General features: G+C 43.3%; 2 protein-coding genes and 1 long non-coding RNA gene across 5 annotated transcripts; 2 read left to right on the forward strand and 1 right to left on the reverse strand.

Annotated features, from left to right (window-relative positions):
- Positions 1-102: 102 nt before the first annotated feature.
- LOC121959829 (uncharacterized) lies at positions 103-10,423 on the forward strand. The gene is made up of 11 exons (XM_042509340.2): positions 103-261; positions 3,644-3,766; positions 3,849-4,922; positions 5,000-5,390; positions 6,136-6,444; positions 6,590-6,613; positions 6,719-6,896; positions 6,985-7,073; positions 7,173-7,244; positions 8,475-8,605; positions 9,469-10,423. The coding sequence occupies exons 2-11, from the start codon at positions 3,646-3,648 to the stop codon at positions 9,618-9,620; spliced, it is 2,541 nt and encodes an 846-aa protein (XP_042365274.2). The 5' UTR covers positions 103-261; positions 3,644-3,645; the 3' UTR covers positions 9,621-10,423.
- Positions 10,424-10,787: 364 nt separating this feature from the next.
- pisd (phosphatidylserine decarboxylase) lies at positions 10,788-23,905 on the forward strand. 3 transcript variants are annotated; one of them, XM_042509778.2, is made up of 9 exons: positions 10,788-10,871; positions 11,762-11,805; positions 12,731-12,867; positions 21,159-21,293; positions 21,664-21,765; positions 22,134-22,257; positions 22,373-22,513; positions 22,677-22,837; positions 23,263-23,905. In XM_042509778.2, the coding sequence occupies exons 1-9, from the start codon at positions 10,828-10,830 to the stop codon at positions 23,539-23,541; spliced, it is 1,167 nt and encodes a 388-aa protein (XP_042365712.1). In that variant the 5' UTR covers positions 10,788-10,827; the 3' UTR covers positions 23,542-23,905. The 3 variants fall into 3 exon arrangements, with proteins under 3 accessions (XP_042365712.1, XP_042365713.1, XP_042365714.2); XM_042509779.2 differs by lacking the exons at positions 10,788-10,871; positions 11,762-11,805; positions 12,731-12,867 and adding exons at positions 15,587-15,696; positions 20,156-20,300; XM_042509780.2 differs by lacking the exons at positions 10,788-10,871; positions 11,762-11,805; positions 12,731-12,867 and adding exons at positions 15,694-15,869; positions 20,156-20,300.
- LOC148186260 (uncharacterized) lies at positions 10,862-15,751 on the reverse strand. Its single transcript, XR_015775122.1, has 3 exons — positions 15,612-15,751; positions 12,209-14,647; positions 10,862-12,111 (listed from the first exon to the last, which is right to left on the reverse strand). It is a non-coding gene; the product is annotated as an uncharacterized LOC148186260 (long non-coding RNA).
- Positions 23,906-24,119: the final 214 nt, after the last annotated feature.

Raw genomic sequence — 24,119 nt, forward strand, 5'->3', positions numbered from 1 at the left:
GACAATATTTTTTCTATCTTTTAAAATATCCACATCGTTCAATCTGTTTGTTTTTACTTTGAAAAAAAAGGCAATTTCCGTTTTGTGTTTTACTTTGAAAGGTTACTTAGGACCTTTATTTTGACATACCAGCGGAAGTACCGGGGCTGAGTGTTCCGTTAAAGTCAACCGGAGCCCCGCGTCTTCAGCGGGCCGTTTTTCCCGCCGCCATGAGCCGTCAGCGGATCTAACGAGCCTGTGGAACCACCGGCCGTCACCAAGGTAACAGCGCCCGGTGCAGCGCGCGCTAACTGTCCGGTAACGGCCGGGGCTAACGGCTAACGGCAGCTAGCTGCTAGCTCCGGCTCTCTCCTCTTATTCCCCGAAATCCCGCTTCCTCCGACCCGCCACATTCCCGCGTTATCGAACCCCGCTCCGTGTGACGTCACCCCAAACCCGCCGTGACGACACAGAGACGCGAACCGAGCCGGTAATCAGCTGATTCACGGAGAGCCAGGATTCTTCCAGGCTGCCAGATCTCGCGAGAGAACACGAGAGGAGCGGAGTTGAGCGCTGCTCTGTATCAATAAAGTTTTATCAACAGCCTGACCGAACTTATCTCTGACGTCATCTCTATTTATCCCTGATAGTTGACGTCATCTGATCGTAGATGTGGTTCCCATGGAAACACTGATCCACAAAGTTCAAATAACAATCAATAAAGACGATTTCATGTGATCAGTCCAACCGTTGTGACGTCACATCAGCAGTGACGTCACCAGTGTGACGGTTAACCCTTTATCAGCAGGTCCTGCTCCTCCAGGGTTAAACTGCTGCTGATCAGTTTGGTTGATCAATGATTATTGATGATTCACTGATGTTTCGTCCTCTGTGCAAGGCTCTTTAAAGTACCCACAATGCACTGCGGATCTGAGCGTATGCTTGATGCACTCTACATCCATGGATCTACATCTGACTGCATTTACCACAATGCACTGCGGCCGTGTGTGTTTACAGACTGTACAGAGCGGTGAGGGGATGATGTATTTTTGTCGTCCAACAGGAAGTCATCATCGCACTGGTTCCCTGGTCAAAAAGCTTGTGGGATTTTGAGATTTTGGATTATCTCTTAATCTCAGTAAGGAGGTTTTGATCTTTTTAATCCGCACACGTGAACTTTTATGTTTTAAATTAAATCGTAAGAAGCAAAAAGCTGTTTTTAGGCTGTAAACAAACGACATTGAGATCACATGACCTAAACGTCAACCACTCCGAATCCTTCAACTGATTTGATTTAGCACTTAATTTTTTTAACTTCTCTCCTGTTAGCGTGACCTGGTCTAATGATCACGGCTATGTCATGCTAGTCTCACGTGTAGTTTCTGTGTTGCTGTCACATTTAGCTAATTCTTAGCTAAATAAACCCCGAAAGCCCCCTAACCCTAACCCCCCAAAAATAAACCAGCCAAAAAACAAAAACCACGGAGACTTTGAGACGAGGGAACCAGAAGAGCAAAACCGCGAACAGACCTCTGCATTTTAGGACTCACTACGTCACCGCTCTGTAGACTGTATCTGACTGCATTTACCACAATGCACTGCGGCCGTGTGTGTTTACAGCACAGACTGTGTACACACTCAGCTGTGTTGGAAATCGTCCCCATCACAGATACGGTGCACTATAAACTACCCACAATGCACAGCAAAGAGTGCACATACGATGTACCGGTGTTCCCTACATTCAACTCCCGTGTACCACAATGCAATAGAGCGGTGAAGTATGAGTCCCAAAATGCGGAAGTCCGTTAGCCTTTTAGCACGTCCGGTTCCCTTGTCTCAAAGTCTCTGGGTTTTCGGTAAAATGCCTTAAATAAGGTCGGTGGTTAACACAGGCTGAAAATATTTAGACGTTTTTTTCTGCAACATAAAATACGTCGGCTTAAACACGCTTTTTGAACTTTTATGGTTTTACTCGTCTCAAAAAAGGCGGTTGCTAACAAGTGGCATGTGTTTGCCGGGGACGTCAGACGTCCTCACAGCGGACAGAAACTCAGTAAACACACTCTTACGCCTTCACAGCGTCACAGAGTCGCACTCAACGTGTAGATTTATCTGTTTATAATATTTTTCGATCGTGTTTTAACGTGTTTTTTACAGTGTTTGCAGTTGTGACGTTTAAGTGATAAACAGCTTTTTGCCTCTGGCGATTTCATTTACGCTTAAAAACTCACAAAAGTGGAGTTCATCAGTAAAGATTATCACGCTGAACAAAATGTGTTAGTCTCATAAACACAGAGATTATTTTTGGTGAGGACCGAAAATCCGATTAAAAAATCCCATACACGAGGGACGCTAACTTCCTGGTTGGCCTACAAAAATACGTCATCCCTTCACGCTCTACACACCCGAGTGTTTCTGGGGAAATAATTTCCAACGTAAAGTCTGAAATCTGGTTTGGTATTTCATATCTGGTGCACTATTTAATACACAGTGAGTGTGTGAACAGTGAGTGAGTGAGTGAGTGAACAGTGAGTGAGTGTGTGAACAGTGAGTGAGTGAGTGAGTGTGTGAACAGTGAGTGAGTGTGTGAACAGTGAGTGAGTGTGTGTACAGTGAGTGAGTGAGTGTGTGAACAGTGAGTGAGTGTGTGAACAGTGAGTGAGTGAACAGTGAGTGAGTGAGTGTGTGAACAGTGAGTGAGTGAGTGTGTGAACAGTGAGTGAGTGTGTGAACAGTGAGTGAGTGAGTGAGTGTGTGAACAGTGAGTGAGCGAGTGAGTGAACAGTGAGTGTGTGTGAACAGTGAGTGAGTGTGTGAGTGAACAGTGAGTGAGTGTGTGAGCAGCGAGTGTGAGAACAGTGAGTGTGTGAACAGTGAGTGTGTGAACAGTGAGTGTGTGAAAAGTGAGTGAGTGTGTGAGCAGCGAGTGAGTGAGTGAGTGAACAGTGAGTGTGTGAACAGTGAGTGAACAGTGAGTGTGTGAACAGTGAGTGTGTGAACAGTGAGTGAACAGTGAGTGTGTGAACAGTGAGTGAGTGAACAGTGAGTGAACAGTGAGTGTGTGAACAGTGAGTGAGTGAACAGTGAGTGAACAGTGAGTGTGTGAACAGTGAGTGTGTGAACAGTGAGTGAACAGTGAGTGTGTGAACAGTGAGTGAGTGAACAGTGAGTGAACAGTGAGTGAGTGAACAGTGAGTGAACAGTGAGTGTGTGAACAGTGAGTGAGTGAACAGTGAGTGAACAGTGAGTGAGTGAACAGTGAGTGAACAGTGAGTGTGAACAGTGAGTGAACAGTGTGTGTGTGAACAGTGAGTGAGTGTGTGAGTGAACAGTGAGTGAGTGTGTGAGCAGCGAGTGTGAGAACAGTGAGTGTGTGAACAGTGAGTGTGTGAAAAGTGAGTGAGTGTGTGAGCAGCGAGTGAGTGAGTGAGTGAACAGTGAGTGTGTGAACAGTGAGTGAACAGTGAGTGTGTGAACAGTGAGTGTGTGAACAGTGAGTGAACAGTGAGTGTGTGAACAGTGAGTGAGTGAACAGTGAGTGAACAGTGAGTGTGTGAACAGTGAGTGAACAGTGAGTGTGTGAACAGTGAGTGAACAGTGAGTGTGTGAACAGTGAGTGAGTGAGTGTGTGAATGTTTTCAAGCAGTTCCTCTGTCTGTTTCAGTGATGCTGACTCGAACTTTGACCCTGAAGGACAGTGACGACGGGGGGCGGGGACTCATGGCTCTGACCCCGCCTCCTGCACTCCCATTGGCTGATGAAGATGAGGAGGAGGAGTCACCCACAGGTCTGTCTCTGCTCAGCAGGCTCTTATTTTGAAGTTTCCTGTGTTCAGAGAGAGGAGGACTGACGGCTGTCTCCTCCTGCAGCTCCTCCTGCACCTCCCTGGACGTCCTCCTCTCCTCCCTTTGCTCCTCCTTCCTGCGCCTCCTCTGCTCCTCCTGTGACTCCTCCTCTCTGTTCTACAACCTCCTCTGCTCCTCCTCCTCTCTGTTCTACAACCTCCTCTGCTCCTCCTCTTGTGTCTCTCCTTTCTCCTCCTTCTCCTCTTGTCTCTTCTGCTCCTTCCTCTACTCCCTCCTCATGTCCTCCTCTTCCTCTTGTCTGTTTTGCTCCTCATACTCCTACTTCCCCCTCCTCTTTTTCTCCTCTTCCTCCTCCTTCTGCTCCTGTCCCTACATCCCTCCTCCCCCCGCCTCCTGCTCCTCTCGCTGTCTCTTCTGCGCCTTTTATTTCACCTCCTCCTCTTGTTGCTCCTCTTTTTCCTCCTCCTCCTCATTCTCTCCTTTCTCCTCAGTCTTTTTTTTCCTCCTCTACCTGTCGCGTCTCCTCTCCTCCTCCTTCCTCCTGTTCGTCTCCTCCTGTCCCTCACTTACCCCGTCTTTCACCTCCTTACTCTGTCTCCTTTTCTCCCCATGGTTCTCCTTTTTCCTCTGCTCCTCCTCTCCTTCATCACAACTCTTTTCCTCTTGTCTCTCCTCCTCCTCCACCTCCTCCTGTCGTTTTTACTCCTTATACCTCTGCCATTTGTTCTCCTCCTGCACCCCCATCTCCTCCTCTCCCTTCAGCTCCCTCTCCTCCTGCTCCTCCTCATCCTGCAGCTCCCTCTCTTCCTCCTTCTCCTGCAGCTCCCTCTCTTCCTCCTTCTCCTGCAGTTCCTCCTCCTGTAGCTCCCTCTGCTCCTCCTGCAGCTCCCTCTCCTCCTCCTTCTCCTCCTGCTCCTCCTTCTGTAGCTCCCTCTCTTCCTTCTCCTGCTCCACCTGTATGCTGCCCCTGCTCCTCCCTCCTGCCACGCCTCCTCTCAGCTCACCGGTTGGAGATGCGGCGCCTCCTGAGAGGAGCACTGGCCTCCCTGGGCCATCGTCTGGACTCCCTGGAGAGGAGGAGTCGGAGGAAGAGGAGGAAGAAGAGGAGTAGGCAGAGGGAAGAAGAAGAAGGAGCAGGTGAGTTGTGTGCGTCTCCTCCTTTGTCTCCTCCTCTCTGAATGTTTGAATAAATTTTCTGTCTTTGACTCCTGCAGGAGACGCTGCCTCGTGTAGCCCCGCCCTACTCCCACCTGACTCCTCCTCCTCCTTGTTGTCCTCCTCCTCAGGGAGTGAGGAGTCCTACAGGCTGAGCCAATCAGAGCGGAGGAGGAGGTGCAGAGGAGAGGAGCAGGAGGAGGAGGGGGGGAAGAGGAGGAAGAAGAACCACAGAAGAGGAAAAGAGGAGGAGGAGGAGTCTGGGAGGTTTGTGGGGCGAATGGTGGTCTCCTCCAGAGGAGGCGCAGAGGAGGAGGCGCCGCTCACTCTGCAGAAGTTCAACCACAGGAAGCACAGAAGAAGAGGAGGAGCAGGAGGAGGCAGCCAATCAGAGGCTGTCAGTGTCGTCAGGCTGAACGGTTACAGAGTGCCGCCGCCGCCGCCGCACGGGTTCGTATGTTGGTGACGTCACATGATCGTCACGTTTCAGTCTCTTAACACTTTATAAAAACGTATTTTATTCAGCTTTATTTAACAAAATATTTCAAACAAGAAGAAGATAATAATAACATCATAATAAATAAACATAATATCAAAACATAAACACGTAAAAATGTTTAAAATATTTTGTGTTAAAAATGGACACGGACAGACACCAAAATAATATATATTAATAAATATTCATATCACATCGGGGTTTGGCCAAATAAGTTTTTGTAATAACCCAACAATTTGTTTCTTTTTTAACTTTTGGGTCATTTTTTCTCTGCATGTTTTCGAAAGAAATGAAATCCATCTGCTCGGGTGTCAAAGGGTTAACTGAGACCCGATAAACCCGCCGTCCTCACGTGAGGATGTTACGTTTTTAAAAAACTTGATTTCTGCTCGCCACACTGAGAGCAGACGCTCAGCTGAAGCTGTTTGATTCCTGTTTTCATTCAGGTTATTTCCTGCTCCGTCAAAATAAAACTACTTTTAGTTGAAATTCTCAGCGGGTCGTCGAGATGTTCATCAGTCAGCTCAGGAGAAAAACAGCGAAATATCAAAACGTGAAATATTCAATCACTACTTTATGAGGAAAATTTAAATTCTGTTTGTTTAGAATTATTATAAAAAGTCAGAAAATGGTTCATGAAGCTTTAAACTCTGACTTATTATTTTAGTATCTAAACATGTAATTTTGTCCTCCTACCAGCGGCTCCAGCTCCTCCTCCCAGCATGCCTTGCGCCTCCTGCAGTGGGCTCGGACCTGCAGCCAATCAGAAGCCCTCAGCGTGTCCTCGGGCCAATGGCGTTTCTCCGAGCTGGCCCCGCACCTCTCCTCCAATCACTGTACTGTTCACCTGTGGCACATAAGCCCCTCATTTAGCCCCGCCCCCATGCTGCGCCTGTCGGCGGTTGCCGTGGAGACAGTGACAGGGTCAGTGAAAGGTGGAGTCTGTGTGAGTCCCCTGCGGCCCCTGAGGGACTGGACAGCCCCGCCCAGTCTGAGCAGCGACCACTGGTCGGTTTGAACGTTATAATAAAAAAATAAATGTTAAAAATGTGAAATATCTATTTCCCAATACATGATCAATATGTGATGATCAGTTTTTTATTGATACCCTGAATTCATGCGTGACTGACATTTCTCCATTTGTTCTCTGCAGTTACGTGCGCACGCCAACGCCGAGGTAAATATAAGAATTATTAAAGAATTGTCTTTAATGTTTCAAATAAGTTTAAAAATTTTTTATTCACAAAATGAGTCAAAAATAATAAAAAGCTTTTCTGTGCAGCTCAATGTTTTCCACCCGGCGACCACAGAAGCAGCGGGCCAATCACAGGCCCCGCAGCCTGCGACCCCGCCTCCCCTGTCTCCAGCCCCTCCCCCTCTGCTCAGCCAATGGCCTAACTGCTCCGCTGGCCATCGGCCAATCAGCAGCAAGCTCAGACTTTCTCAGCACAAATGGAGAGGTGCAAATTTCCTTCCTTTCTTTGTTTGTTGTTTATTTTCCTCATTTGTTGTTTATTGTTATTGTTCATTGTTTGTTTGTCCACTCAGACCGGCAAACGGGTCTCACAGATACGAATCCGCCGTGCATCGCCACGAGAAACGCCTCTCACTCCCATGGGACTGCCAAAGGTCAAAAGGTCAGGAGGGGGTGGAACAAGAAAAAACAAAATATCTAAGTAAGACAAAAAACCGAAACCTAAAAAATGAAAAACTGATTTGTTTTTTTTTATTTTCAGGTTAAAGAAGAAAGAGTTCAGTCTGGAGGAGATTTACACCAACAAGAACTACAAATCCCCCTCCACCAATAGGTAAAAAAAACCTACAAATCCCCTCCACCAACAGGAAAAAAAAACTACAAATCCCCTCCACCATCAGGAAAAAAAGCTACAAATCCCCTCCACCAACAGGAAAAAAAACTACAAATCCCCTCCACCAACAGGTACAAAAACTACAAATCCCCTCCACCAACAGGAAAAAAAACTACAAATCCCCTCCACCAACAGGAATAAAAACTACAAATCCCCTCCACCAACAGGTACAAAAACTACAAATCCCCTCCACCAACAGGAATAAAAACTACAAATCCCCTCCACCAACAGGTACAAAAACTACAAATCCCCTCCACCAACAGGTACAAAAACTACAAATCCCCTCCACCAACAGGAATAAAAACTACAAATCCCCTCCACCAACAGGTACAAAAACTACAAATCCCCTCCACTAACAGATTAAATTACAAATCCCCCTCCACCAACAGGTAAAAAAAAAAACTACAAATCCCCTCCATCAACAGGAATAAAAACTACAAATCCCCTCCACCAACAGAAAAAAAAACTACAAATCCCCTCTACTAACAGATTAAATTACAAATCCCCCTCCACCAACAGGTAAAAAAAAACTGCAAATACCCTCCACCAACAGGAATAAAAACTACAAATCCCCTCCACCAACAGGTACAAAAACTACAAATCCCCTCCACTAACAGATTAAATTACAAATCCCCCTCCACCAACAGGTAAAAAAAAAACTACAAATCCCCTCCACCAACAGGAATAAAAACTACAAATCCCCTCCACCAACAGAAAAAAAACTACAAATCCCCTCCACTAACAGATTAAATTACAAATCCCCCTCCACCAACAGGTAAAAAAACTACAAATCCCCTCCACCAACAGGAATAAAAACTACAAATCCCCTCCACCAACAGGTACAAAAACTACAAATCCCCTCCACTAACAGGTAAAACTACAAATCCCCTCCACCAACAGGTACAAAAACTACAAATCCCCTCCACTAACAGGTAAAACTACAAATCCCCACCACCAACAGGTAAAAAATAAAACTACAAATCCCCTCCACCAACAGGTAAAAAAACTACAAATCTCCTCCACCAACAGATAAAACTACAAATCCCCTCCACCAACAGGTAAAAAAACTACAAATCTCCTCCACCAACAGATAAAACTACAAATCCCTTCCACCAACAGCATTTGCTGTATGGACTCTGTCTCCCAGCATGCCATTCTGTTGTCCTGCAGGAGTCTGGAGACGATCTTTGAGGAGCCGCGGGAGAAGGACGGAGCGCTGCTCCTGATTGGCCAGCAGAGGAGGCGCAGGCTGCTCCTCTTCCCTGACTTCACTCAGCCCAGGAAGAGGAAGAAGCCTCAAGGTGCGCTGGGAAATGTAGTGCAGTGGGGGCAGAGCGCTCATCAAAATAAATTCCCCAAGTACGCCAAGTACTGATTACATGTACACACTTCCAACACACAGTAGGAAATACTGCAGAACCACTACATACTGCATGTATGAAAAACTTCAGGTACTATATACTGCAGCTATGAAAACTACAGGTACTACATACTGCAGGTATGAAATACTACAGTTACCACATACTGCAGGTATGAAATACTACAGGTACTACATACCTCAGGTATGAAACTACAGATACTACATACTGCAGGTATGAAATACTACAGTTACCACATACTGCAGGTATGAAATACTGCAGGTACTACATACTGCAGGTATGAAACTACAGATACTATATACTGCAGGTATGAAATACTACAGTTACCACATACTGCAGGAATGAAATACTACAGGTACTACATACCGCAGGTATGAAACTACAGATACTACATACAGCAGGTATGAAATAGTACAGTTACCACATACTGCAGGTATGAAATACTGCAGGTACTACATACTGCAGGTATGAAACTACAGATACTATATACTGCAGGTATGAAATACTACAGTTACCACATACTGCAGGTATGAAATACTACAGGTACTACATACCGCAGGTATGAAACTACAGATACTACATACTGCAGGTATGAAATACTACACGTACTACGTAGGTATGAAAACTGATCATTCCGCATTCTGCAGTTTTCACTACAGGCACCATAAATAACATAAAGTGCGCTCACATTTTTCACTGCAGGCACCATCAATAACATGCAGTGCATCAGCAGTTTTCACTGATTGGTTGATTTAACAACGTGAGGAATTTCCTGTCTGTTTTAGGGGTGGGGCTACCTGTTGCCATGGTGCCCAGGAAGCGGGCGGCAGCGCGTCGTCATTGTGGCGGAGATGACGATTCAGACCTGGACGTGATGCTAGTGGAGCGACTGAGCGCGCTCGAAGACTTCCTGACCCGGCAGGGCCTGGACGTTTGAGCTGTGACATCACTTCCTGTCAGCTGACCAAAAGCCAAATAAACAGAGCTGCTAGCATGGCTGCTACCGCTGGTTACCATGGTAACACCGTCATTACGGTGGTCTGATGTAGCGGGTTTCTTTTTTTCTTTTGTTTTTGCTGTGTGATTTCTTCATTTTGTTTTTTACAGCATAGACTGATTAATGTGAATTCACAGGTTGAGGTCAGGTGACCCTCTGAGACCACACCCACAGCGCCGCTCAGCGGGCTGCAGGTTTGTTTTTATTACAATACTTCAGTGGAGTACCCTGGAGTACTTTGTGGAGTACTGACACTGTACTGTGATACTGTGCAGTATAGTACTTTAGTACTGTTGTAGTACTGCAGTAATGTTACTGTGTGCAGTCGTACTGTGGAGTACAGTACTGTAGTACAGTAACAGTACCATAGTACAGTTACAGTACTGCAGTATTGTTACTGTGTGCAGTGGTATTGTGCAGTACAGTACTGTAGTACAGTAACAGTACCATAGTACAGTTGCAGTACTGCAGTATTGTTACTGTGTGCGGTGGTATTGTGCAGTACAGTACTGTAGTACAGTAACAGTACCATAGTTCAGATACAGTACTGCAGTAGTGTTACTTTGTGCAGTGGTACTGTGCAGTACAGTACAGTAGTACAGTAACCGTACCATAGTACGGTTACAGTACTGCAGTAGTGTTACTGTGTGTGGTGGCGTTGGGTGTTTTTAAAGTGTAATATATATTTCTGCTGAAAATGTTTCTATTTTTGGAACAAATAAAGTTTGTTTCTGCTCACTGAAGTTTGTCTCTTTGTGATCAGAGTCATTGATCACTGATCAATTAGCTTCCTGTCTCACCCTCATCATCAATACATCAGTCAATCAATACCTATTTGTTGTCCACAATAAACATACACAAACACACACACAGACACACTTAAAAAATATTCACACTACACTCAGCTCTTTATGTATATATTCATATATATAAAAATATACATACACACTCTCATGAACAGATGACGTAAACGTGTGTGTTTATTTCCTCTGCTCCTCTTGATCGTCAGTTTTTGATTCAATGGTGTTATCCCTCAGCTTCGCCTGGCAGGCAGCAGCTGCCTCAGGTTTACCTGACAGACTGTACTCGGGGTAAAAGTTGCCTTCATCTTTTACGCACGACGTCCTGCGTCACTTCCTTAAACAACATGGCGGCGGCCTTGCGGAGGGTGTGCTGCGGACTGACTCTCAGGTATTTACCTTTGTTTTATCGATAGTTAGGGTCAGCAATCATGACGTCAGTCAGTGACGTGCTCACTCTGTGGCCGTCACCTCATGACAGCGTGACGTAAGTGCGGTTTACGCAACTCCGCCAGACTCCGGTCACAGTTTGTATTAAATTAACCTTTGATCGCGTCTGCCGGCCAAACGGCGCGCAGAATGTGACGTCACACAGGTGACGCATATGTGAGTGAGAGGGATGAAAGCTTCGGCCCAGGTGACACTCACCACGTGGGTTACTTCAACTGTTTACGTCACACAAACATGACCGGAAACAGCAGCAGGACAAATAAAACCCGTCTTTCCTATCAATAATAATCAATATTTTAATCATCATCAGTAGATTAATACAGTATCAACAAAAGATCAATATAATCATCATCGATAGATTAATACAGTATCAACAAAAGATCGATATAATCATCATCATCAATAGGTTAATGCAGTATCAATAAAAGATCAATATTATCATCACAAGTAGATAATACAGTATCAACAAAAGATAAATATAATAATCATCATCGATACATTAAAACAGTATCAATATCAGATCAATATTATCATCAGCGACAGTCACCAGGATTAAGAAACTTTCAGTCGTTAATGTTCATGTTCAGTTGAATCTTTACGCTGTTTGAAGTTTGTGTCCAGCTGCTGTCTCGGCCAGGAATCTCTTGGAAAAGTGGTTCTGAATGTCAATGCGACTCCTGGTTTATCAGTATCATCATTATCATCAATAGATTTATACAGTATCAATAATAGATCAATATTATTAGAATCAATACATCAGTGCTGGATCAATAACAGAATCTGTGACCTTTAAAATGATCAAACTGATTTTAAATGTTTTTTTCTTCACAGAATTTCATCCCGAAACTTCCCAACTCAAAGAACCCTGAGCACAGGTACACCTGTACACCTGTCTGTACACCTATCTGTATACCTGTCTGTACACCTGTACACCTGTCTGTATACCTGTCTGTATACCTGTCTGTATACCTGTCTGTACACCTGTATACCTGTCTGTACACCTGTACACCTGTCTGTATACCTGTCTGTATACCTGTCTGTACACCTGTATACCTGTCTGTATACCTGTCTGTACACCTGTATACCTGTCTGTACACCTGTACACCTGTCTGTATACCTGTCTGTACACCTGTCTGTATACCTGTCTATACACCTGTATACCTGTCTGTACACCTGTACACCTGTCTGTATACCTGTCTGTACACCTGTATACCTGTCTGTACACCTGTACACCTGTCTGTATACCTGTCTGTACACCTGTCTGTATACCTGTTACACCTGTCTGTATACCTGTCTGTACACCTGTACACCTGTCTGTGTACCTGTCTGTAACCCTGTACACCTGTCTGTATACCTGTACACCTGTCTGTACACCTGTCTGTATACCTGTCTGTACACCTGTACACCTGTCTGTATACCTGTCTGTACACCTGTAAACCTGTCTGTATACCTGTCTGTACACCTGTATACCTGTCTGTACACTTGTACACCTGTCTGTATACCTGTCTGTACACCTGTACACCTGTCTGTGTACCTGTCTGTACACCTGTACACCTGTCTGTATACCTGTCTGTACACCTGTACACCTGTCTGTACACCTGTACACCTGTCTGTATACCTGTCTGTACACCTGTATACCTGTCTGTACACTTGTACACCTGTCTGTATACCTGTCTGTACACCTGTACAACTGTCTGTTTACCTGTCTGTACACCTGTCTGTCTGTCTTTTCTGTCCAGTGTAACTAGAAGAGTTGTGTCTCAGATCTTTTATACCAATCAGCTCTCTCTCGCTCTGCAGGTCGTGGGCTGTTGCCCCGCCCCCGCCCCCTCCCCCTGCTGTTAGTAACAGGGGGCGGTTACCTTGGTTACCAGCACTACAGGAGGAGGGGCCAACCGGATGATGGAGCCACGCCCCATCTGGCCACGCCCACACAGGTACGAGGAGGGGGACTTTTTTAAAGTGTTGTTTCACCTGGAGGGGCGGGGCTTATCAGCACCAAGCAGTGCACGCATCAGCAAGCTCTGACTACGTGTCAGCTAGTGGATTCCGTGTCAGCTGGTGCTACGAGTTCGTGTCTGTGTCAGCTGGTGCTCCATAAAAAGGGCAGTAGAGGGTTGCGCCAAGCACGATTACGGCATTCGCGTAACCAGGACCCACAGGTATAGCTTCAGGCAGGACCACAGCAGTGGCAAAACCAAGACCACAGCGGAGTTAGCGTAATGCAGTAAACAGACATGAGCGTTTTCAGATGGAGGAGCAAGAGAAGGAAAAGGAGCTCAGCGCATCAGTCCAACTAAAACCCGAAGAAACTTGTGCTCCAGAAAAGGATAAGCGCTAAATGAAGAACCGAGGGTCACTAATCAGCAAATATGACTTAAGTATAAAGGCCAGAGAGCGGTGATAGAAAAGAGAGAAAGGAAGAGGAGGAGGAGTTTATATACACATCCTTTCAATATGAGCGGCTCTACACATACTGAGCAACACGAGGTCAGCTGATTCACTGCATGTGGAGTATGAAGGCGAACGGAAAACACGAAAAAACTTCCTTTGGTATCAGACGCCATCATCAGTGACATTAGTTAATTTTTATTTTCATTATCTGACTCAGAGTCCCACGAGAGGACACATCTGCTGCTTCCTCTCCTCCTCTTCTTCTCCTCTTCTCCTCCTCTTCTTCTCCTCTTCTTCTGCTCATTATTGTAATATAATTGTATCCCTCCTCAATCGCTCTTCATGAGGTTTCTACAATTTTTCCTCGTTACAGGGGTTTGTCCTTAGACAGTGTGAGGGTCTAAGGACAGAGCGATGTCGTACGCTGTAAAGCCCTCTGAGGCAGACTGTGTTGTTTTTTTTTATAATGAGCTTTATAGATAAAATTGACTTGACTTTGGCCAGGACGACACGTTTCAGTCAGCCGGCTCTGCGTCGCTGAGAGTCAGGACGACACGTTTCAGTCAGCCGGCTCTGCGTCGCTGAGAGTCAGGACGACACGTTTCAGTCAGCCGGCTCTGCGTCGCTGAGAGTCAGGACGACACGTTTCAGTCAGCCGGCTCTGCGTCGCTGAGAGTCAGGACGACACGTTTCAGTCAGCGGCTCTGCGTCGCTGAGAGTCAGGACGACACGTTTCAGTCAGCCGGCTCTGCGTCGCTGAGAGTCAGGACGACACGTTTCAGTCAGCCGGCTCTGCGTCGCTGAGAGTCAGGACGACACGTTTCAGTCAGCCGGCTCTGCGTCGCTGAGAGTCAGGACGACACGTTGGACAGAAACAAGTTTCAGAGTTTAACTTTAAGAGTGAACTGAAAGTGACATCACACTTTTTCCTGCTGAGTGAAAACACACACAGACACACACAGACAAACACAGACACACACAGACAAACACAGACACACACAGACAAACACACTAACAGATATACACACACACATACACAGAAGCACACACAAACACACAGCTGTGGAAGTTACAACTATTTCCTGTTGCTGCTTCACAATAAAAGCTGGGAAGCCAGCAGGATGCTTTTATTGTGAAGTTAGAGAAAGATGTATCTTGATGAGCCAAGCGGCTCTTCTCATTGGTTCACTGGGTGAAAGGTGACCGTGATGATGTCCTGCCCGGTCACTCTGACACAGAGGCCCCGCCCCCTCTCCTGACTGCCCCTCCTGCCCTCTGATTGGTCTGTTCTCCATGGACGTGGTCCGATTGGTTAATGAGTAACTGAGCGGAACAGAGAGAGACTGTGATTGGACAAAACACAGACAGATAAACAATAACCCCAGCACTTATTTATTTAATTTACTATTATTACTTTTTACTCTTTATAAAGTTATTTTTGCATTTACATTTACATTTATTTATACATTTGATTTAGTGCTTCATAAAAGCTAAAAGGATCACAATTCTCACTTTGAAATAAGTAACTAATCATAAACATGTATTTCTTCAATGATTTAATGAAAACTAATTATGTAGGTTACATTTATGTAAAATATTAACTTCTGTTAAATTTAAGTCAAGAAAATGTAATATTTTAAAATGAATCAAATAAATGAATTATATTATGAATTATAATTTTAAGTAATTTGTAATAATTTATAATCCCTCATCTTCATAATGATTTGATAATATTTAAAAGCAGTAATATTATTGTGTTTGCTAATTATTTTAAATTTAAATCAATAAATATTTAATATTAAAAACATAAGATTATAGATTACCAATAATAATAATAATAATAATAATAATAATAATACAAAGAAGACAAAAATACAAAATAAAAGTGAAATAAATTTGTTCACTGTAATATAAATTAATAATTTTTTTCAGTGTTGTATCTAGTTGATTTGCACTCTATATAATACGTATATATTCTCTATATGTGTCCTCTTTATATTTTAATCTCTATATGTGTCCTCTAGCAACTTCTGCACGTCACGGTCCCTCTGGATGAAAAAGTGAATTTGTTTTTAGTGTATTTTGTATTTTTAGACAAACCCTCCTTTTTGAGACAAACGGAGACACTGTGAGACAGACAGAGACACTGAGAGACAGAGACACTGTGAGACAGACAGAGACACTGAGAGACAGGTGGAGGAGGAGGTGAGGGGCGGAGCTCTCGGTATAAACACCCTCCCTGTCTCTCTCCGTCTCTTCTCCTCCTGAGCTTTCGGTGGACACTCACCTGTCTCTTCCGTTGTGTGAAATCAAAACGTCAGCATGTGTCCCCCGCCGTCTCTGTCCACGGCGTCTTCGGCCACGTCTTCATGGTGAGGTTCTTCTCTCGTCGCCGCGGCGGCGAGCGTCGGGAACGCGACCTGCTGCGGCAGGTGAGGCGGCAGGTGCGCACGCCGGACGGCGAGCGAGAGGGCGAGAAAGCTGGAGGAGGAGGAGGAGGAGGAGGAGGAAGAGGGATGAGGGCGAGAGCGACGGCTCGATTCAGGTGGGAGACAAAAAAAAACATGAGGAGAGACTGCAGACAAACACTAAACCTGTCCGAACATAGTAGTAAATATATCAGAAAATATATCAGTAAATATATCAGAAAATATAGCAGTAAATATATCAGTAAATATATCAATCAATATAGCAGTAAATATATATCAATACTAGACTTGTACCTTTTATATTGTTATATTTTATATTTTATATTTTATATTTTATATTTTATATTTGTATCTTCTATTTTATCTGTTTTCTTTTTTTTTTCCTATATTTATGTTGCACCAAACCACCAGAACAAATTCCTCGTATTGTGTTAACTATACCTGGCAATAAATCTTTTCTGATTCTGATATCAGAAAATATAGCAGTAAATATATCAATCAATATAGCAGTAAATATATCAGAAAATATAGCAGTAAATATATCAGAAAATATATCAATCAATATAGCAGTAAATATATCAGAAAAAATATCAACCAATATAGCAGTAAATATATCAGAAAATATATCAGTAAATATATCAATCAATATAGCAGTAAATATATCAATCAATATAGCAGTAAATATATCAGAAAATATAGCAGTAAATATATCAGAAAATATAGCAGTAAATATATCAATCAATATAGCAGTAAATATATCAGTAAATATATCAATCAATATAGCAGTAAATATATCAGAAAATATAGCAGTAAATATATCAGTAAGTATATCAACCAATATAGCAGTAAATATATCAGTAAATATATCAATCAATATAGCAGTAAATATATCAGTAAATATATCAATCAATATATCAGTAAATATATCAATCAATGTAGCAGTAAATATATCAGTAAGTATGTCATATATTGGTAAATATTTCAGTAAATATATATTATATATCAGTAAATATATCAATCAATATATCAGTAAATATATCAATCAGTGTAGCAGTAAATATATCAGTAAGTATGTCATATATTCGTAAATATTTCAGTAAATATATATTATATATCAGTAAATATATCAATCAATATATCAGTAAATATATCAATCAATGTAGCAGTAAATATATCAGTAAGTATGTCATATATTCGTAAATATTTCAGTAAATATATATTATATATCAGTAAATATATCACATATCAGTAAATATATATTATATATCAGTAAATATATCCAGGCATGTAGAGCAGAGAGGAGTTAAAGGGAAACAAATTAGAGACTGAAGTCTGTAAAACTTCTCATTTTATGAACAGTTTCAAGATTAATGTGAACAAATCTGAGTTCTTTATATTTTTACTCTATATTTGATCTCTGTATTTTCTAAAATATATATTTGCAGTCGCTATATTTGCCCTCTTTTTTCGGAAAGATAGAAATGAAGAAAACATTTCAAAGTAAAAGTCAGATAAAGTTTAAAAGTTTTCACTGAAGCAACAAAACAGAAACTTGATGGCTGCTGGAGCTTTACAGCAGATTACTGTGTGTGTGTGTGTGTGTGTGTGTGTGTGTGTGTGTGTGTGTGTGTGTGTGTGTGTGTGCGTGTGGTCTCCATGGCGACAGCTAGTTTAGCAGGTCAGCTATTTTAGCTTTAGGCTAGCTTAGCTCACGTTAGCCTCTTTTTTTTGATCCGGTGCTAACCTGCTAACCTACTTTCACTAAATACACACTCAGGGAACACAACACACACCCACTCTGTACACACACACACACTCTGTACACACACACACACACACACACACACTCTGTACACACACACACACACACACACACTCTGTACACACACACACGGTTACGTGCGCTGAGTGACAGAGTGGCAGCTTTAGCTTGAAAACACAAAAACTAAAAACTTGTCAAACGGGACGAGCTGCTGAACGATTGACCGTAAAAATCCGGGATGTTTTATTGTAAAAGGTCAAAAGGTAAAAATAGATTCAACAAGCGGTCGGAGCTGAAAAGTGGAGAAGAAAAGAGAAGCAAACTGAAACGTGGATTTACGGTTCCCATTTGGTATTAACTGTACTTAAGTATCGAAAGTAATTTTCTGTCAATAAACTGTACTGTACTGTAATGTAAAGTATCAAAAGTACAATTAAAAGTAAATTATACATATATTTACATGTGTCAGTACAACGTAAACTGACTTATCCGCTGATTATCTGATTTTAGCATTTTTCTGATTATCAGTTTAACTTAACTTTAAAATCTAATTAAATGAATTCATTTTAAAATGTTTGTGCCTTCAGGCTTTGCATTGTGTATTTATTCAGGTAAATATAAACGTCACGTCAGTGTCCATGGACCGATGATTCTACGGTAAGACGTAAGGATCACTGTCGAGTCCAGCTGCGCTTCATTTGAGCAGATAATCGTTTGTTTTTCTCCTGTTGTGGCTGTTTCGAAACTCTGACCGAAGGGGGCATGTACGAAAGTGACGTCAACACGTACGCTCTGTATGCATATATGTCGTCGGCTTTGGCGGTATCTATGTTTTCATACCTTGATACGTTCTTTGATTTTGCTCCGTTCTGTTGGCTGGCTCACCATTTTTAACACGCTACAAAAAACTCCCGAGACCACAAAGGTTATTCTTCCTGCTCCTGATTTCCTGATTAATCCGAAAAAAATAACCGGAGAGCTTCTGAATTCAAGTCTCGCTTTAACAGAAACTCACACGTTAGCTTTCATCACAACCACCAACACTGATGTGTACGTGTGTGTGTGTGTGTGTGTGTGTGTGTGTGTGTGTGTGTGTGTGTGTGTGTGTGTGTGATAAAGAGAAAAGTTCAGTTTGTAAAAAATAAAAACTGCTCTGATCAAATATTTTCTGTTAGTATGTTAACGTCACTGTTAACATCATTGTTAGTACACTGTTAGCATCACTGTTAGTATCACTGTTAGCGTCACTGTTAGCATTACTGTTAGCGTCACGTTAACATCACTGTTAGCATCACTGTTAGCATTACTGTTAGCGTCACAGTTAATGTCACTGTTAACGTCATTGTTAGCATCACTGTTAGCATTACTGTTAGCATCATTGTTAGCGTCACTGTTAGCGTCACGGTTAACGTCACTGTTAACATCATTGTTAGCATCACTGTTAGCGTCACTGTTAGCGTCACTGTTAGCATTACTGTTAGCGTCACTGTTAGCATCAGTGTTAGTATCCTTGGCTGCGTTAGCGTCTTCTCCTCCTCCTGACTCTGCCCTCCACACCTGTCCCCGCCCACCTGTGTTTGTACTTCCTGTCTCTCTGTTGTCATGTTTGTCTTTAGTTCCTTTTGTCCTTCTGTTTCCTGTCACCATGGCAACACTCTCATTTATCAATGTTTTTTATCATCTGAGGTCAGACTTGAGTCATGTGACCTGAGACTCGAGACCTGTAATGAGGTTCGGGGACGTCACAACGCAGCAGCAGGACTTTAAACATCTGACGACGTCATTAACGGGGTTCATTCAATCATGGAAAACTTGGAAAAGCCATGAAATTTGCTTGTAGCAATTTCCAGGCCTTGTAAAGTTTTGGAAAAGTCCTGGAAATCTGCTCCACAAACCTGTATAGCAACACATGATGTGTTCAAGGATGTCAGAAAGTTGAAGTCATACAATAAATTCTGTTTTTACAGTTTCTGGCTAATAAATTAAAGGAAGCACGCCTTCCAGACCTGTGGGGTTTAATTCCCCCCAAAATTATAAGCAAAAAAATGGCCAGTTTAAAAAAAAAGCCAAAATGTTTCCTTAATAATCACTAAAAACCTTTAAAGAAAACAATTTGCCAAAACGTTAAAAAATAAACACAGAATTCAGCCATTTGAAGTTGTGAGCCCCGAGCCAAATAATAAACATCATCTCATTATCTCATTATCAGCTCATTATCTCATTATCAGCTCATTATCATCTCATTATCTCATTATCAGCTCATTATCTCATTATCATCTCATTATCATCTCATAATCTCATTATCATCTCATTATCTCATTATCATCTCATCATCATCTCATTATCTCATCATCATCTCATTATCATCTCATTATCTCATTATCATCTCATTATCTCATTATCAGCTCATTATCATCTCATTATCTCATTATCAGCTCATTATCTCATTATCATCTCATTATCATCTCATAATCTCATTATCATCTCATTATCTCATTATCATCTCATTATCTCATTATCATCTCATCATCATCTCATTATCTCATCATCATCTCATTATCATCTCATTATCTCATCATCAGCTCATTATCTCATTATCATCTCATTATCATCTCATTATCATCTTATTATCATAATCAGGCTGCAGGTGCCTCGTTTGGCTCTCCGACACCGTCTGAGCGTGCTCAGTGGCGGTGTGTCTCGACCCGCCCCTTGGCGTCGGCGGCCGATCTCCTTCCTGTGCTACGTGCTGTCAGTGAGCACTCTGCGGCCGCTGGCCAAACGGGTAAGAGCGTCTTCCTGCCGGCATCTGATTGGACAGAGAGACAGGCAGGGACGGCTTGTTTTTTTGTCCTTTCGTGGCCTCCATCCTCGTTCATGTGTGTTGAACACATGTTGATCACATGTTGATCACATGTTGATCACGTGTCAAATGAGTCATGTGTTCAGCCTCGCTGAACCTTCATCAGAACGACCTGGAAAACGACCTGGAGAGCAACCTGGAGAACCAGTGAGGTTCTCAGTTGTGTCAGTGGGCGGAGCTCAGGTTGATGATGAAATGTGACGGGTTGAGAGCGAACGGTAGCGGCTCAGAGCTGATCAATAATCAATAATCAGATCAGGACTGATCAGCTGGCTGAACCTGATCTTCACCTCCTCTCTAAACTTTCTCTCCTTTTACTGTTTCTGCTCCTCCTCCTCTCCTCTCAGACCTCCTCCTGTTTCTGCTCCTCCTTCTTTAAATTTTATTTTCAATAACAGTAATAATTTTATTTTTAGTAGCAGTTATAATTTTATTTTTAATTAGAGTAATAATTTTATTTTTAGTAACAGTAAGAATTTTATTTTTATTAGCAGTAATCATTTTATTTTTAATAACTGTAATAATTGTATTTTCAATTACTAATAATTTTATTTTTAATAAAAGTAATCATTTTATTTTTGGTAACAGAAATCTTTTTTTAATAATAGTATTTTTTTAATAATAGTAATCTATTTTTTTTAAATAACAGTAATAATTGTAATTTCAATAACTAATAATTTCATCTTTAGTAACCGTAATAATATTATTTTTAATAACAGTTATAATTGTGTTTTGGACAGCAGATGATAGTAGGGTGTGGTTTCCTGTGTGGTGCTGCAGGTGGCGCTGTACCGCTCCTTCCCGACGCGCCTCCTCTCTCGTGCCTGGGGTCGTCTGAATGGCGTGGAGCTCCCCACGTGGCTCCGCAAGCCGGTCTACTCGCTCTACATCTGGACCTTCGGGGTCAACATGCAGGTCAGGACCGCGCTGTCGTGGGGTCATATTTTCACCGTCTCATATTTTCTGTTTTCGTGCTTTTATTGGATCCTGAGCAGATTGACTGATTTCTGTCACCATGTGAAGAAAACACGGAGCAACCAAAAGAGAAATGACCCAAACATTTGCAAAACTACTGGAAACTGAACAAAAACTTACCTGAAAATTATTCCTGAGACTTTTCTACGATACTTTTCTGAATTGGATGATTTCTTTCACTTTGAGAAACTTTGTCTCCTCAGGTCATTCGTTTCCTTTTTCGAGGTTTTTAAGGGAATCTAAGCAGCGCCCTCAGGTCTCAAAGGGTTAAAGATGATGTCATACCTTTATTTTCCCTGTTGTCCAATAGGAGGCGGCGGTGGAAGATTTACATCACTACAGAAACCTCGGAGAGTTCTTCCGCCGACGCCTCAAACCTGCAGTCAGACCACTCTGCGCCTCCTCCTGTCTGGTAACACGCCTCCTCCTCCTCCTCCTCCTCCTGTCTGGTAACACGCCTCCTCCTCCTCCTCCTCCTTCTGTCTGGTAACACGCCTCCTCCTCCTCCTCCTCCTCCTGTCTGGTAACACGCCTCCTCCTCCTCCTCCTCCTTCTGTCTGGTAACATGCTTCCTCCACTCTCCTCCTCCCCCTCCTCCTCCTCCTCCTGTCTGGGAACACACCCCCCCCCCCTCCCCCTCCTCCTGTCTGGTAACACACCTCCTCCTCCTCCTCCTCCTCCCCCATCCTGCAGAAACACGTGTAGTTTTTAGTGCTTAGTTGTTTTTATTAGTCTCGTTGACTCGTGTCTCGTTGACTCGTGTCTCGTTGACTCGGTCAGATCTCTCCGGCTGACGGGAGGATCCTCCACTTTGGAAAAGTGAAGAACTCGGAGGTGGAGCAGGTAAAGGGGGTCACCTACAGTCTGGAGAACTTCCTGGGTCCACAGAGGAAGCGGGGCAATGGTAAGACCACACAACACCCCACCCAGGTTGGACTTGATTTGGGACTTGTTTTCTTGAATTCGTTGGGTCCACCTCCAGTCAGAGACTGGAGACTGATTCCTCTCTGTCTCGTTAGACTCGTCGTCCTTTAAGGACCTGCTGCTGTCGAATCCTGATAACGACTTGTTCCACGTGGTGGTGTACCTGGCTCCAGGTGACTATCACTGCTTCCACTCGCCCACAGACTGGAGGGTGGAGCTTCGCCGTCACTTCCCAGGTGAGAGCTCGTTCCTCCTGCCTCGTGCCTCCTGCTCTGGCCCCGCCCCTCACCTGTCTGGGTCCTCATTAGACTCGTTAATGTCTGTGAACCCCTCACTGTCCGTGTCCTCGTTAGGCTCGTTAATTTCTGTCAGCTCCTCACCTGTCTGTGTCCTCGTTAGGCTCGTTAATGTCCGTGAATCCAGGCGTGGCCCGATTGGTCAAAGAGCTCTTCTGTCTTAACGAGCGGGTGGTGCTCACCGGCCAATGGCAGCACGGCTTCTTCTCGTTAACGGCGGTCGGCGCCACAAACGTCGGCTCCATCAAGATTAACTTCGACCAGGTGTGATCTCTACCTGCACTTATGGATTAATAGTATTACTGTGTGTTGTGTTGCAGTATTTGTGTGACAAAAGTATTATGTTATGTTGCTGTATATGTAGTATTACTGTATTTAATGTTGCAGTATTTGTAGTATTATTCGGTACTAGTGTTTCTCATCGTTTGTGAGTATGACAAAAGTATTATGTTATGTTGCTGTATTTGTAGTATTATGTAGCATTTCTCAGTATTTGTGTACGTGTGACAAAACTATTATGTTGTGTTGCAGTATTTGCAGTATTACTGTATTACTGTTGTTGTATTTAGAGTATTATTTGGTAGTAGTATTTTTTAGTGTTTGTGTGAGTATGACATAAGTATTGTGTAGTAGTATTATGTAGTATTTCTCAGTATTTTTATGTGTGTTTTGTGTGTTTTCCTGGTCAGGAGCTTCAGACAAATGCTCCTCGCTACAGGAAAGGCTCCTTCTATGACCGCAGCTACGTAGCCCCTGACGACCAGGTGTTGGTGGGGGCCGGTGAAGGGGGCGTGGCCCTGCAGCTGGGTGCAGGTGAAGGGGGCGTGGCCCTGCAGCGTGGCGTGGCGGTTGGGGAGTTTAACCTGGGCTCCACCATTGTGCTGTTGTTCGAGGCGCCAAGAGACTTCAGCTTCAGCCTGCAGTCGGGACAGAGAATCAGAGTGGGCGAGGGTCTCGGCAGTCTCTGATTGGCCCAGCTGGTCACCTGACGACCCTAAGACTTGCAGGCATTGTGGGTAACCTTGTGTGGAGGACTGCAGCTCCCAGAATGCCTTGTGCCAAACCTTTCTCCTGTCGACAAACTGAACCAACAAACAAACAAACTTGCATAATTTAACCGACCAGTACAACGCTCCTCCGTCCACTGTGTGACTTTTGCTTTTTCTTTGAACCAATCAGAGCTGCTCGCATCACACAATACCTACAGCTGAAGCAGCTGATTGGCCCAATTAAACGATGATGTTATTATGTTATGAAATAACTCTGCTGATGGTCGCTCTGTTTTTGTAAATTATGGAAATGTCAATAAAGATTTCTTTCTCATAAAAACCACGTGAGTTTCATCAGTTACTGTGGTGCTTTTACTTTGAAACTTTTACAGTGGTGCTTTCACTTTGACACTTTTACTTTAAAACTTTTTATGTGAAACTTTTATTGTGGTGCTTTTACTGTGATGCTTTTACTGTGAAACTTTTCAAACAGGTTGGGGGCGGCGGGTGGCACAATGACTGTGTTTGTGAATGAACTGTGACGCTCTGTGACACGT

This window comes from Plectropomus leopardus, chromosome 20 (assembly GCF_026936395.1).
Source record: "Plectropomus leopardus strain MGB_pleo_1.0 chromosome 20, ASM2693639v1, whole genome shotgun sequence".
Lineage (NCBI taxonomy): Eukaryota > Metazoa > Chordata > Actinopteri > Perciformes > Serranidae > Plectropomus > Plectropomus leopardus.